Source organism: Eretmochelys imbricata, chromosome 1 (genome assembly GCF_965152235.1).
Source record: "Eretmochelys imbricata isolate rEreImb1 chromosome 1, rEreImb1.hap1, whole genome shotgun sequence".
Classification (NCBI taxonomy): domain Eukaryota; kingdom Metazoa; phylum Chordata; order Testudines; family Cheloniidae; genus Eretmochelys; species Eretmochelys imbricata.
The window spans coordinates 257436088-257451810 of record NC_135572.1 but is presented as its reverse complement, the minus strand read 5'-3'; the positions used below and the strand labels follow the sequence as shown (position 1 = coordinate 257451810).

General features: G+C 39.7%; 1 protein-coding gene across 1 annotated transcript in view; it reads left to right on the top strand.

Annotated features, from left to right (window-relative positions):
• Positions 1–15723, top strand: part of KIAA1549 (KIAA1549 ortholog) — a 202126-nt gene that overhangs the window by 87914 nt on the left and 98489 nt on the right. Inside the window, exon 2 of the mRNA XM_077807537.1 lies at positions 11528–14302. Within this exon, the coding sequence (XP_077663663.1) occupies positions 11528–14302 (2775 nt within the window). The remainder of the gene's footprint in view (positions 1–11527; positions 14303–15723) is intronic.

Genomic DNA, 15723 nt, shown 5'->3' with positions numbered 1-15723 from the left:
CTTAGCGCTCTGGGTTTTCTTTTTATGTATCTGATGTATTCTCAGGAGAATGTGATTAGTTCCTTAATTCAGTCTTCTCTCCTGACTTCTCCAGCAAATGCTCCAAAATACCCTGGTTTTGAATAATCACTGTTATCTTGTTTTCACATCTGGATCATGGCAAGTTTGTTAGGAGGAGTTACAGAATGTGAATATCCACTTGGGGCGTCCATTGGTGTGACTGTTTTGTGGACTGCCTTAAAGGAGGATTTCTCTTATAACCAGATCCATGGGTGCTCTGTCTTCATGGTTCAAACCTTCCCCCTTCCTTCCCCCCCTCCTCCAAAAAAGAACAACCCTGTATATTGTGCACCTATCATGTTCACACAAGGCTCCATAATATGCAAAATGTCCAAAGGCAATAGTGTTGCACAGTACGGTTCTACATATGTTTACTGTTTTTTAAATCCCTTCCCTGCCCTCTTTCCCTACTTCCTGACTCATTGGTCTGTCATTATTTTTGATGTATGAAAAATTTTACTGAGATCACAAGTGTCTCAAAGCAAGGACTATTTTTGTTTTGTTTTGTTTCTTGGGCTTTTTAATGTGTTTATAAAGCAGCATGCACAACAATGGTGCTAAATAAATAAAAGCTGCATTTTTCTTTATCTGCCAAGGACTTAGCAGAGGGTCTTAGTTCCACTCCAGCAAAGGATGTCATTACAACAAATTCCTGAATCAGAGTAACAACTGCAGCTATTTCTATTTGCTACTGCAGAGGAAATACAGAAGCCTGAACCAAGTCAAAAGCTTTTCTCCCTTAAAATAAGTGGGACCCTTTTTGTCAGTTGCTATGGGAAACTATTTTCATGCTGGAGGAGGAGAAAAATGGAGAATTTAATCATTTTGCAGTGATAAGTCGTAAAAGTAGAGCTTGTTATGGGCCTGATCGTGTCTTACAGGATTTTGGCCCATGTTGAGGGCAGTGTGCAGGTGCAGTACCCCCTAAGTATCACCGTGAAACAGGGTGGCCAACCTGAGCCTGAGAAGGAGCCAGAATTTACCAATGTATGTTGCGAAAGAACCACAGTAATACGTCAACAGCCCCCCATCTGCTCTCCCCAGCTCCCAGTGCTTCCCGCCCACCAGCAGCCCCGCCAGTCAGCTCCTCCTGATCCCTCCCTGCACCTCCCGATCAGCTATTTCGTGGTGTGCAGGAGGCTTGGAGCGGGAGGGGGAGGAGCTAGGGCAAGCAGGCTCAGAGGAGGGGGCGGAAAGGGGTGGAGTGGGGGCAAAGCCAGGGGTTGAGCAGTGAGAACCCTCTGGCACTTTGGAAAGTTGGTGCCTGTACAAGGAGCCGCATATTAACTTCTGAAGAGCCACATGTGACTCTGGAGTCACAGGTTGGCCACCCCTGCATGAAAGATTGTGCTCAGGGAAGACAGGATTTCTGCCTAGGCTCTCCAGCAGTGAGAATGCATCTGCTGCTATACCTCTCGTGTGAGCCTGGCCATCTCTGCTGACAAATATGAAGAGAGAGCCTTGCCACCTCTGTCTCCTTTGTTGTAAGGAGCTTTCTCCCAGAAAGCCTGCAGTTGTGTCTAGTTGCTGCGCAGGAGTGCGGACTACCAGATGGGTAGCTTCTTGTTCTGTGTGCACCTGTGGAGCAGCTGGGCACAGTCTGACCCTACGTGGATAAAGAGAGACTTCAAGATATCCTTCTTTTGGAAATCTATAGAAACATAAAGGGCACTGAAAGTGTGTGAATGTTATATACCTTCTCACTGTACACTTTATACTTGCACAAAAGTTTGAAATATAACCACTTCTACTTGGCCTGGTATCTTATCTCCAGCTTTGTATAATGCTGGAACTTAGCATAGGCTTCTGGACTTTTGCCTTCTTGAAGGTGGACTAAGCAACTTAATTCATTGCAATTAAATTTCACAAGCGCACATGTCAAATAATGTAGGCATTTTGGATCTTTTAGAATAAAAAAAATTTCTCAGAGAAATAGCTATTGAGCATGGCCTGTGTGCTTTCCAAAAGTGTACACTGGTGTTGTAAATATAGTAACCTTTTGTGACCGGGGTTCCCCGGGGGTCACTCTGAGATTGCTCAGTTAGGGCAAACTGCAAAGAATGGGGCAAACAGTCCCCCAAACTGGTGGTTATTCTAATACTTAGATTCACCAAGCCAGCAACAAAACAGCTTCTACAATACCTTACTTGTTACCCAGAAGCCAGAAATACAGTTCCCTTAAAGCAACCCAGCCTTGGGCTTCCACCCAGACAGCCAAGTCAAATATGATGAGGATTACTGAAAATCTTATTAATCATATAAAAAGTTCTACCAATCTCAAAGGATCGGACACATTACCCTCCGGATTAATGTTAATGAATATTTCACATCTTACCCAAATACATGCTTACAGCCAGTTCTTATTAACTAAACTAAAATGTATTAGAAGAGAGTGAGTCTTGGTTAAAAGATCATTATACATGTAGCAATAGAGTTCTCAGTTTCACAGTAGAGATGGTGAGCTCTAGAGTTGCAAAGAGCCCTTTTCAGAATCAGTTCATCAGGTTATAGTCCAATGTCCAAATATTCAATATCAGGGCAGTCCAGAAGGGACTGGAGACTTCAGTCTTGCGACTTAAACTTCCCCTGCATGAAGCTTAAGCACATCTGAGATAAAAAGGATCAGGACCCAAGATTTCTTTATATAAGTCTCTGGCAGCTACAATGGCCTCTTGACAGCGGGTATTCCTGTGGTGAAGAATAGCGGCTTTGAAGTAGAACTACCTGTTTCCTATGTACACACAAGTAACTTGTTGTATTCATCAGCATAAGGTAATTATCCAGTAAGCAGTTCATAGAGAGTTTACTACAGACTTCAAAGAGAAATATAGATAGTGACATTATTACACCCAAGTTTCATCTAAATGTTAATATTTCCTTTTGATCTCTGAATCAATAGCTATAGTAATAGCCAGGAACCATTTGTTTATGTGGTTAGCATCTAACAAGATATAAGTAAACTCATTCAATTAGTATTACCTCTAATTTTCTAAAAATACAAGTTTACATTTCAAAGCTCTAGTCTATCTAACATGAAATGGCCCTAATTACCATTTACATACTTTTCTAACATGTCTCTAAAGGTTGAATCTGGATCAGTTAGCCTACTAGTTGTGTAACCCTTTCTGGCCCTGTCACACCTGTGTATTATATTGGTCTAGTATGACTTTCTGTGACATTTTTAAAGATTTTGCCATACTTGTGGTTCAGTTATATATATCCCCAAGCAAGGTGGTAATAATCTATCAGTATGCATGCCACTATATAGAGATCAAAAGCTTCAGAAAGGTCTGGGTCCACTCTCTAGGTTAGTACATGCTCTCTAAATTAGTGGGTGCACTTAAAAAGTTGTTCCATATTCTGTCTTAATATAACTGTCTTAATAGTATTTTATGATTTATAGGGGAGAGAAGCAAAACAAGCTCCCTTCTCAGTCATTCTTTTACTGCTTTTGTGTACCTCTCTACAAAAAGTCCCAGACATCCTGCTTTTCAAGTGCAAATGCTATTTTGACTTGGTATTTTCTCATGAACCAGGCATCCAAGTAAATTTGCCCACAGACTTGATAGGATAACTGTGTAAATGGTTTGTGAGGACACAGCATACACAGACTTGCTTGACCACAGCTAATCCAGAAAGGAAAATGTTAAATGATTAAACAGTCGTAGAGTCTTTGAGTTTTTGACCCTTTGAGGAAGATTTTCTGATTTTTCAAATGCATTTGTCACTATCCATTGTGTTGAGGATTTCTCTGCACCAGGCACACTGATGGTCCCCTCCTGAGCTGCATTCGGGTATTTCCATCTCCTTTTGCTCCCTGTGGCAAGTGGGGAAAATGTTGGCAAATGTTTCTTTGAAATGGGAGGCATGCTATCCCTCAAACACACCGACATTTAAGTAATTGTGTGACTTGTACATTGCATTGCAGAGTGCTTTAGCATGTCATAATTTAGGATCCATTGTTATGTAATGCATTAATCATAATAGTTTCCCGTATTGGTCTAAGTACTATCATGTGGTGGTCTCTCTTTAACGTTATTGAGCATGGTAACAGGAGGGAGCTTTGTTCCTTATCTACAGAATAAGAGCATTAAAATAGGAATGTACTGTTACAAATAAACCTTTATTATGCGTAGGTCACTGTGTCCATGCGTATTGAAAAGATCACTCATGAAGTAACTTTTGTTTTGAGTAGTTTGCTGGTCCTGGTTGAGGCTTACAGACCTCTACTTACCAACTTGCAAGTGTTGCTTTGGTTTCTCTAAGAGCATTTTTATTTCTACCCTCAAAACGTAGTTTTCAAAAAATGTATAGTCTCTTCTATTGCATTCATCACTGTAATGTCTGAGCACCTCACATCTATTAATGAGTTCAGCTTTGCAACATTCCTCTAAGGCAGGAAATTAATAGCCCATATTACACATGGAGAACTGGGAAACAGATGAGTGAAATGACTCTCCTAAGGTCACAGAGGATGTTTGTGGCAGAGATGGGACTAGAAGTAGGATCTCTGGAGTCCCAGTCCAGTGCTTTTTACCACAAGATCATTCTTCCTTCCCTTGGAGGACAGTTTATAGATGACGTTGGGCATATGATGCTGGAGTGCCACAAGACCATAGGAATATATCTCTCCTATGACTTCCATGAAAAGTTGGCTGTCCCGCTGCTGGCTTATGACACACACTTGGCCGGATGACATTGTGCGGCTTGTCACAGAAAGAGTCTATATTATGGAACAATACTCTGATTTGGTTATAGGAAAATACAGCACTGATGTTTCTTGCCTACCAGAGGTTGTGTTGGTGTATCCGCCATGGTGTATGGCCATAATCCTGTTCGTACTTGAAATCTCCAAAGGTAAATCAACCAGTTTGAATGAACGTCATGTTCTCGTGCTCAGAAGTCCTCAGTGATGTACTTGAATTACTGGTGGGTTATGTTCTAACTCCACTCATTACTTTGGGTAGTTTGGAAGTTAATGTTAAAGATAGTTTATCACCATGGTTCCGCTGGCAAATCCTTATGTCTGCACCGACTAAAGAGTAGTCTGCAACCTAAGCCATTGCACTTGTGCCATCCCTGACTCATCTACTCAGAACCACAAGTGAGTGGTTTTCTCCTTTTACTTTTTCAAGCTGTAGCTGAGAGTCATAATTCTGTTTCCTGAGCCATCTAATCTCTGTTTTAATGTTGTCAGCTTTGTAGATTTTGTCTTGTTGGCTTGTTGCCCTGTCATCATTGCCTGGCTCAGTAACAGTATAGTTGTCCAAAGATAACAGCTGTGCTGGCAAACAAGCCAGTACTGATATTAGTCAATAACTTTGTGCAGTTCACAACATTAAAATATATCAGAGCACAGGTGGTCTGTATGTTTTTATCCCAGAGAATAGCTGGATTGGCTGCTTTGCAGTAATGAGGGGTTTGTCTGTCGTGCAGTATGCTTTACCTGAGGCTTACCTCCTTCCATGAACTTCACTTTATTTTTATGCTTTCTCTTCTGTCTGTCTGCTTTTTGGAGCCCCTGCTACAAGTCCTATCTATTCTTGATGAGTTGCACACATTGTTCTGATATGTAGCAGTGTAATAATGCAGTGTTGTCCTTGAGATGACAGAAAACAATAATTTGTATTATTAATGACATGCCATTGATACTCCCTTGTTTCTTAAGAGCCCAGCAATGTATACAGTATGTAGAACTTTGGCTCGCAAACTTGCTATCCGGTTGTTTCAAAATCAATAATGAACAAATAGTCATAGAGTTTACAGCCAGAAGGGACTACCAGATCATCTGGTGTGACCTTATGTACATCACAGGCCACCAGCACTAGCTACTGCCTTTATTCTGTTGAATTTCATCCTATTAACTTGGGTTTGAATAGGGACTGGGAGTGGCTGGGTCATTACACATATTGAATCTATTTTCTTAAGTTAAGTATCCTCACACCTTCTTGTCAACTGTCTAAATGGGCCATCTTGATTATCACTACAAAAGTTTTTTCTCCTGCTAATAATAGCTCATCTTAACTAATTAGCGTCTCACAGTTTGTATGGTAACTTCCAACTTGTTTGTTTGTGTGTGTGTGTGTATATACACACACACACACACATAAACAGATAAGTTTGTTATTATATATATAATCTTATTATATGTTCCATTCTATGCATCTGATGAAGTGGGCTGTAGCCCACGAAAGCTTATGCTCTAATAAATTTGCTAGTCTCTAAGGTGCCACAAGTACTCCTTTTCTTTTTGCAGATACAGACTAACACAGCTCCTACTCTAAAACATCCCATTTCTGTTACTCCAGTCTCTACAAGGTCACTTCCTATATAATAATATGATCATCTTCTGTATTGATGGTGCCTCCCCACTTTTTATCGTCAGCAGATTTCATTAACCTGCTGCTTTTTGTGCCAACGTTGTTAAAATATTGAATAAGATTGGTCTCAAATCTGATCCTTGAGGAACTCCACTTCTAACATTCTTTTAGTCCGATAACTCACCTTTCAGCACCACCCATTGCGTTCTTCCCTTTGGCTAGTTAGTTACCCACCTTACAATTATTGAACTAATTCCCATATTTTCTAATTTAACTAATGATTTCCCATATAGTGCTGTGTCAAATGCTTTCGTGTACTCCAGGTATATTAGATCTACTGAATTTCCCTTATTTAAAAAATCCGTTATCTTCGCAAAAAAGAAAATCAGGTTAGTCTGGTACAATCTACCTTTGGTAAACCCATGTTGCATTACATCCCATTTTCTGTTTACCTCCATGGATGTAGTTATTCTTTCCTGCAAGATTTGTTCTAAAGGTTTGCAAGCTATTGAAGTGAGACTATTAGACATTCTATTTGTCTAATCGCCCTGCACTTTATCCTTTCTCTGTTAGTAACTTCTCCAAAGCATTTGTATCTCAGTAAAACTTCAGTATCCTTCCCAGCATCTTACAGGAGCTTTCATGACCTCCGTCAGGTGGCTCTCTAGGCCAGTAAAGGACACCAGAGCATGGCAAAGGTCTTGCTTGCTTTTATTGTTAACCCTTTGTGTGGTTTGAATAAGAACTAATGGAAATCTCCTCTCAAGAAATGTCTGTTGCAAAGTCACAGCCTGGATTCAGAGCAACATTACCCACCTTCTTATATTTGTACATATAAGCGTGTATTGCCAGCCTGCGTGCTCATTAGATGTCTTGCAGTACTGCAACTGTTTTTACAACACAATGTCACGCAACAACTGTCAATTGCTTCCAGCAGAATTTGCTTAGTATTCATTCTTCTATCACTATCATAATGCTAAAAATCCACAGAGTTCTCACTATGAATCTCTGGATGATGCCCAGAGGTAGTGCAAGCACCACTGAAAGTGATTCCAGTGTCCCTGGAATGGCCATAAATATCAGCCGATATAGATTTGGACCAGTGTTCCCAGGACATGTGAAGAGATCAGCTCATAATTGCACACAGTAAGTAGATTGTAGTAACACTTGCATGTCATAATAGATATAAATAGTGTATACATTTTTATAGTTATTGTGGTTGTTGTGGTAAAGAAGCCTAATACATCTGTCGTGCTGATGCAGATGAAATTATAAGTCACAAACAAAGAACTGCCTCCCCTAAAGTCTTTGAGTGTTCGAGAAAAGTTTGGCATTGCCGTAAGCAAGTGCACAGAGAACAAAGTGAGAAAGGAGGACAGTGTTATGGAAACACTCAGTAAATCTTATTGTGTGCCTGTGTGTATACTACATTTAGAAGTTATATATGTTTACAATGTTCAGTCATTCGTCTGTCACTTTATTCTCTAGTCACTGTCTGCACACTCGAGGTGATTAAGAAGAAGCACAAAAACCAGGTCAAAAGATGGATCAATGTCAGGGAGGCTTCTGATGATGGAGCAATGCACCCTGGAGTTTGTGACCCTGAACTGTACCCAAAGCACCTGCTGAAGCTTTGTGTCTGGGGAGCAATTAGCAGACAAGGTGTTGGCCTTCATATTGGAAGGCACTTTTTTCACAATCATTCCAATCACTATGCAAGTGAATGAAAATCTTTTGTAAAATTCATAATGATATGGTACGCTGCACTATACACTGGGTTCACAGGGATAATGGAATGAAAATTATTTGAGCAGAAAATTATCAGGGATACAATTGTGATTATGTATGGGTATTAGTCTTGCACATATTTTTTTCCAAGGAAGGTACAATCAAAAAATTGTTTACTGTAATGCAGTGATTTTATACTTTGTCCATGCTTTATGGTCACTCTGTTTTCTGTTCCTGTAGCGACCCAAGGCCACGTAGCTGCTTCTGCCTGTATTGAGGCTCAGGAGATAAACTCTGTTCAAATTTTTCCTGAGTGAGTAGTTGCATATGCTGCAAGATACTGTGCATGAGTTCCATAAAATAAAGTTTTACCGTAGCACACATCCTTTACTGGTAGTGTCCTGCATACTAATTCTAATCTGTTGGCGTTTTTCAGATCACCAGATATGAAACTAATCACATTAATGTGCCACCAGTTGAAAAATTATATTGGGGCATTTGCCAGACTGATCAAAAAGGAGCAGCTTGTCACAGCATCATTTTTGGAAGGAGGTGGTGTTGGCAGTCTGACAGTGTAACAGACGTATGAACCACCTTTGCAAAGACTTGCCACAGGTTATTGAATGAAAGGGATCTTCTAGCAGGACACAGCTCCAGTTGGACAACTTACTGTACTTCTAAAGAGCACTTTTTGTTTTATATCACTGCATTGTATATGATGATATCTAATTATATTTCTTAACTGTTTAGTTTCTTTTCTGTGACTAAACTGCCCTGTGTATATTTTCTCTTGTCACATGCACCACTGCAGTGGTGTATCAGTAGCATCCCACGAACACTACCATGACAGCAGTGGGGTTGGATGGGACAGCAGGGTGATCAGACAGCAGATTTTATATGTGACGTGTCCTGAGGTAGCTCTCTTACATTTGGCTGCAGGGTCAGTACTTGGATCCTGAAACCCACATGGAGTATTCAAGCCACAATCTTCCTTCCTGATTCACACAAGCACACACGTTTCTGAAACAGCTGTCACATAGGGCTCCATCACACCCCAAGAACACCACCATGAAACGGGAAAGTAACATGCTAAGAGAAAGCAAGTAATGAGGGTATCCTGACAGTTGGCTTTTAGCTTTTCTCATAGGTGCTCAAATCCAGCCATTGCCACTTGGATTCTGGTAGATGGGAACAGTAAAATTGTATTCCAAATGAAATAATAGAGTAATAATTACTCTATCAATGGCTTGCAAGTGCAGAGTAATGATCAAATGAAATGGTCACAGTATACTGCTCAGAGACTAGGAGAGGACCACATGGCAGCATTAATATAGGTTCATATCTTGCTAGAAGCAAATGACGTAATTTTGCAATTAATAAACTCTAGTGACATTGAGTGCAGACATACCCCTTGGTCCAGCATAATTAACATGAATGTAAGTCCTTTAAAATATTGTCAGTTATTTAAATAGCAGAACACCACACATCAGCTTTACACATGACCTCATGAAGCAGCTCTATTCCCAGAGAAAGGACTCTCAGTTAAAGTCATGCCAAGCAGCCATGAGCAGGGCATCTCTTAGCGGTGCCTACTGTCCCATTGGCATTCAAATGAATGTTAACCTTGACAGCAACTTTACCAAGTCTTTTCGGTTCTCTGTGCTTTGGGCAAGATCTCTAGCATCATCCCTTGGTCCCTAAAGTGAGGACAATGAAAAAGTATATTAGGTTTTGTACAATAGTGCACCAAAAACGTTGGTGTGTTTGCTACAGTGTGCTACGCTGTAAAGGGAACTACAGGATTTTCTACTCAGGGGCTGTAATATCTGTGTCTGTGCTGACTGCTGACACTTAACACTGCATCAAGTTCCTATAATATAACAGGGAGACGTACAATAATGAATAAAACCAGTATTGGGCTATATATATATATATATATATATCAACACTTACTGATATAGGAAATTGCCTCATCACATAAAGGTCTCGTGGACCATTCATTGCTGTAAATCCAGGCTCCACAGGCAGAAAAATGTTTTTAAAGAACCTGTGGCTAATTTAGTAATTCTGTAAAAAATTTTGTGACTAAAAGTGGATCCTTTTGAGAGATTCCAGATCCTTCTGAGAGATTCCATTTTACAAGATTGCTCCAGCAGCCTGAGTGTGAAGAGATGAGAAAACTTGGCTGCTCTCTGCCAGACACAACTGGCCTCAATGACCAAATGAAGTGCTCTGCATAGGACAGCTATAATAATTTTCTGTGGATGGTGCCTGTGGCAGGCAGAGGGAGTGGGATTGCCACCTACTGTTCATGGGTGGATGGGTGGGGAGAACTGACTGAAAAAAGTTATATCCGGGGACTAGATGACCTCTCGAGGTCCCTTTCAGCCCTTCTTTTTTATGATCCTATGACCAAAGAACTCCATGTGAGTGAAAAGTGCAATTTTTGCATTTGTCAATTTGCTAGTCAACAAACATAATAGTACACCCCTACATTGGACTATTGAGCCTCATATTTCCATGCATAAACAGCAATGTGTTTGTAAATTCAGTACTGTGCTTGGATGTCTGCCCAAGTATGCATGTCCAGGTGGCAGTAGGCATAACTTTAGAGTCTGTTTTTGAAAACTTGGCCCGTTATATCTTGATTGGTGTGGTGTTAGAATCCTGCATGGACTACATAACTATTTCACTGTGCACTGTGTGTTCACTTTACTGGTGAGCGTAATAAGAACTCATGGAAATTCAGTAGTACTAATTTTAAAAAGCAGAAGAATTTACTCTGTATTATGCCTTTTTACTCATTTTTATATACTTAGGATGTTAGCTGGAGCGTATTATAGTATATGAAAAAGACAGTTGAAAACAAAGCTACTGCCTTTAAAGTTCCTGTTTGCAGTGTTTTTTTAGCCCTGCTGGTCCCAGGTTATTAGAGAGGCAAGGTGGGTGAGGTAATATCTTTTATTGAACCAACTTCTGTCCATGAGAGAAACAAGCTTTCGAGCTACACAGACCTGAAGAAGAGCTACATGTAGCTCAAAGCTTGTCTCTTTCACCGACAGAAGTTTGTCCAATAACAGATATCTCACCCACCCTGTCTCTTTAAAGATCCTATCAGTTTGGTGGGTTTAGCTAGACCATTGCTATGCTGAGTCAGGTGTGGATTGGGAAGACTTTAACGTTAAGCTACTTGCCCCCATGGAATTTATTACTGTAATAAAATTTAACATTTGTGTTGACAGTCTATACTGTCATTCAGAAGTTTTGTCTGTCTTGGTTGTCACTTTTTACGATTATTATCTCAGAATTCTGAGTATGTTGCCTATTAACCACCATTTTTAGGGTTTCCTGATTGCAGTCTTAGTGTTTGTGCATTTGATTACATTAAAACTGATCAAATTTTTTCTTTTATTTTTCAGATGGTTTATCCTTGGAGCAGCAAAATCTTTCCTTAGTCTCAGTGGGATCTGAACTACATCAAAGTACAGTGAGCAGCATGACACACAAGGCCTTAACTCAAAGCACAGTAGAACCCCAGGAAAATAATTTTCTTCATGTGGTTTTGTCATCACTTACCACTCCCTTTGATATGACTTTATTTGACCAAGATAGAATGAGGAGAAGTGAAGAAGGAAGAACTATGCCAGTAGGAGATGCCACAGTAACTAGCAATGAAGCATTTTTAAGTGACCATGGATTGATGAGCTCCTTTCTGAATGAACAGTGGACTCCTTCACTAAAGTCTATTACAGTGGAGTATAGTTCAGTAGAGCCACCAAGAGAAACCTTAGAAACTGTGTTGCTAACACCTTCATTATCTGTCCTTTTGTTGCCATATGATGAAATGAAAGCACAACAAATGACAACATCACGTGCTGCCTCTGGCCACAGTCGTGCTTTCACACAATTGAAGCCTTTTGCTCCAGATGGTATAATTCCGACTACAAGCAGAGACTTGCTATTGGACCCTGCAAATACAGATATTTATTTAAGTTCCACTACATCAGAGGTGGTGGTTGGACTGGTGGAAAATGTAGATGGAAGCTATGCATCTAGTTCAGACTCCTCACTGTTTTTGCCTTTTGATACTACTTCAGAAGGATCCTCTGTTCTTATGAGACAGCTGAATGAGGATAGCCAAATTACACCAGATGCTTTGGCAAAAAGTACTGATCAATACACTGAAGCTTACCCTGATGTGAATAGCGATGCAACAGAAACTTTGGATCTAAGGACCTATTCTGTTGCAAACATTTCTACGGCAGCACCTGTTTCGGTAACTGGCATGGAGCCTGCTTTGTTTTCAGTTAGTTTTCCATATGTGTCTTTCCCAGTTCACTTAGCTGCTGGATCCACTGACTCTAATACTTTTGTTACTGATGACTTGTTTACACATGTATTTTCCCATAAATCCTCCAGTACAACACCAAATTTGCCTGGCAATTTAGAAATACCAAGTCAAGTTGAGCTCTTCAGTGAGTTCATAAGCCCAGTGCCTTTCACTAGACCATATGCTTCATGTTTGAACTGTGGCTTTGCCTCAGTTCCACCGGAACAAGGCTTTTCAGCAGGACATGCAGAACATGATGTGGGTTCGGGTGATTATATTGAAACATTGTCATTCACAGCCTCTGAGGAAAAAGGCATTACTCTACGTACAACTGTAGTTACTGACTTGTATGAACTGGAGGAGTCAACTCCTGAAATCTTTGATACTACTTTTCCATCAAGACCTATTGTTTCATTTTCTTCAAGACTTATAGAAGTCTCTGAGTCAAACTTGTCTTTTTCAAACAGTGTGGACGTTGGTCTTAACATAACGAGTACAACAATATTTCCTTCCTACAGACAGCCCTCTGAGGGAATATCATTGGATATCACTTCTGTTCAATTCTCCTTCCCTATTACTGAAACTGTTACTTTAACATCTGGTGTTAAAGCAAAACCTTCTATTATCACCAGCGTTCTCCTTGACTCCATGTTTACCACAAGTGAGAATGTACCATCAGTTACAATCAAACATACAGGCCTGCTGGAATCACCTGAATTTATGCCCTCAGAATCTGTACTTTTGCTTGACAAAACACCTGCAAGTGTTTCAACAGACAAATCATCTGTAAATATTTCAGATTTTTCATCCAACCTTTTATCAACACCATTTCTCTCTGAAACTAGTAGCTGGTCATCTTTATCATCTGCTGTATCGACCTTTTATTCAAGAATGCCAAGTGATTTATCAACACTATTACCTCAGGTCTTCCCTACACTGCTGGGGACATCAGTAGTTTTTGATGATTCCTCTAGTTGGGATTCAACTGAGTTTCCTGCCATTGACAGCACAAGCATAGACGTTTCTCCCTGGCAGACTTCATACCTTTATTCAAATACATTTTCTGTTCCAAACACACACAATCCTGAAGTGATATCATCAAGTTTTTACTCTTACTCTTCCATGTTACTAGAAGGAACATCAGTCTTGCTAATGGGTTCTGAAGTTTCGTTTACCTCAATTTTCGCAGAAGCTACCTCTCAGTTAGAGTCTTCACTCTTCTCCCTTGAATCAGCAGTTCCTACACTGGTGCTGTCCATTTCTGACTCAGAATCTATTCTCACCAGCAATATCTTGGTTGATGAAACACACTTGACCTCATGGTTTACCACCTTTCAGACAACTCCTGTCTTAAGTGTATCTTCGTCCCTTCTCTCAACTGTAACAGCTTCAGATGAGGATACTGGTGCTACTGCTAACCACACGTTACTTTTAACATCTCTTTCCAAGGCAACTGCTAGTACAGCACATGTTATAATAAATCCATATACACTGTTGTTGCACACAGATGTGAACAGCATTACAGCTTCACCTACAGAGTCCATTTCTGTGGTCGCATCATTTGTACCTACACAGCTGCCTCCCTCCATAAACACTTCCACTGAATTTGGCGCACAAACAAAAACTAGTGTAACTGAACTTACCAAGAGAACAAGTGCTACTAGTTCCACTACTACCACCATTAGTAGTATAGTTGGCCATCGTACAACTACTGAGAGCAACTCAAGTACTTCCTCATCCCCTTCTACTGCTGTAGTGGCCACGACTCCATCTGAAGCTATAATTATGACCTCTGCCATGACCACAACCCGACAACCATATGTTTGTGACATCACGGTTCCCGATACTTACTTAGTCATGGCTGGTAAGATATTGCTAACTTTATTTCAATTTTTTTCTTTAAAATTGTTTCAAAAATATTCCCCGTTCTTCTCGTCCCGCCCACCCCTTCCCCAAATCACTAATGAACGTCACCTTCTAATGCAAATCTTATCATTTACATTACACATGTATGGGTGCTCAATAAACATTTGAAAGAAACACAGCACGGAATGTAGATTACTTGTAAAGTTGTTATGAAGGGCCAGATTTTCAAAACTCAGCCTATATTTCCATGCATATAGCCTGGTTTCTATCCCTTGCTCATACAAATTATAAAATTTAGCTGCAGAAAACCTATTCCTTGTGGACAAGTGGAGTGCAAATGGTGCTTTAAAATTGACCATGTATACATGTAGGCTTAATTGCAGCTCCTTTATAATTTTGGTGTTAAATTTATAGTATTCTTATAGCACTGTTATGCAGAATCTTTTAATAGCATGGTGGAATAAGTTTCCCTTTGAAGGTATTGGGAGTGTTTATAAATGCCATAATTTAAAATAAACTTTAGAACATGTGAAACTAAAGTCAGTTTTTCTAAATATCTTTAACATTTTATTTTACCATGTGAAAATGAGCTATGTTCCTGTATTTGGATTATTTTAGTTGGACGTGGTGTGGTTATGATCAGAAAAGTGACTTTGTACGCTTAAAAAGAAAGTTGCCTTGTTCCTGCCGAGCTAATATACTACAGTTGTGAAGGAGCCATATTTAATGTAAATCAACAAAAATTTTCCATTTAAGTTTTATGGTCAGAATGTGTGCGTTTGATGTATAAAACAGAAAGAACAGAGTTTAATTTTTTCCAGCTATGAGGATGAGTTGGCTGTTCTAGTGTTAAGAAAGAGCCTTTTTTGGGATGTGGAGGGGACTTGTAAACAGAGCAGTTTTACTATGCAAATATTTGATGGAGAATAAGTACAAAACACCGAGATGCCATTTTACAGTTGCTTTCAATAATCACTGTTATAATTTAAAGTGTGGTTATGGTTAGCAATGCACCTGTGAGTGTTTTTAAGGTAGTTTCTTATTCAACAGTCTTGCCTCCATGTGTAATCAGGGCAGTGTTTGCTTACTTTTTTTTTTAATAAAAATAACTGTTTTTTTTTAAATGCCTATTAGTAGTGTATAGCCAACACAGTTATTGGACAGTGATTTGCATTCTGTTCTGGCTTATGCATCATCTACAGAATTGTTAACTGTATTACAACAGCAGAATCTTTATTACAAGTGCTCAAGTAAAACAGAACGCAGTTTGACTTTCAGAGCCAATTTGAATTTCTAGTCCGTCTCTTACAAAGGTAATTGTTTTTACTAGCAAATGAACTAATTTGATACGGAAAAAGTTGAGAGAAAATAACCACAGAATCCATGAAGCTATTTACAGAGTTACCTTTTCAGGGTATA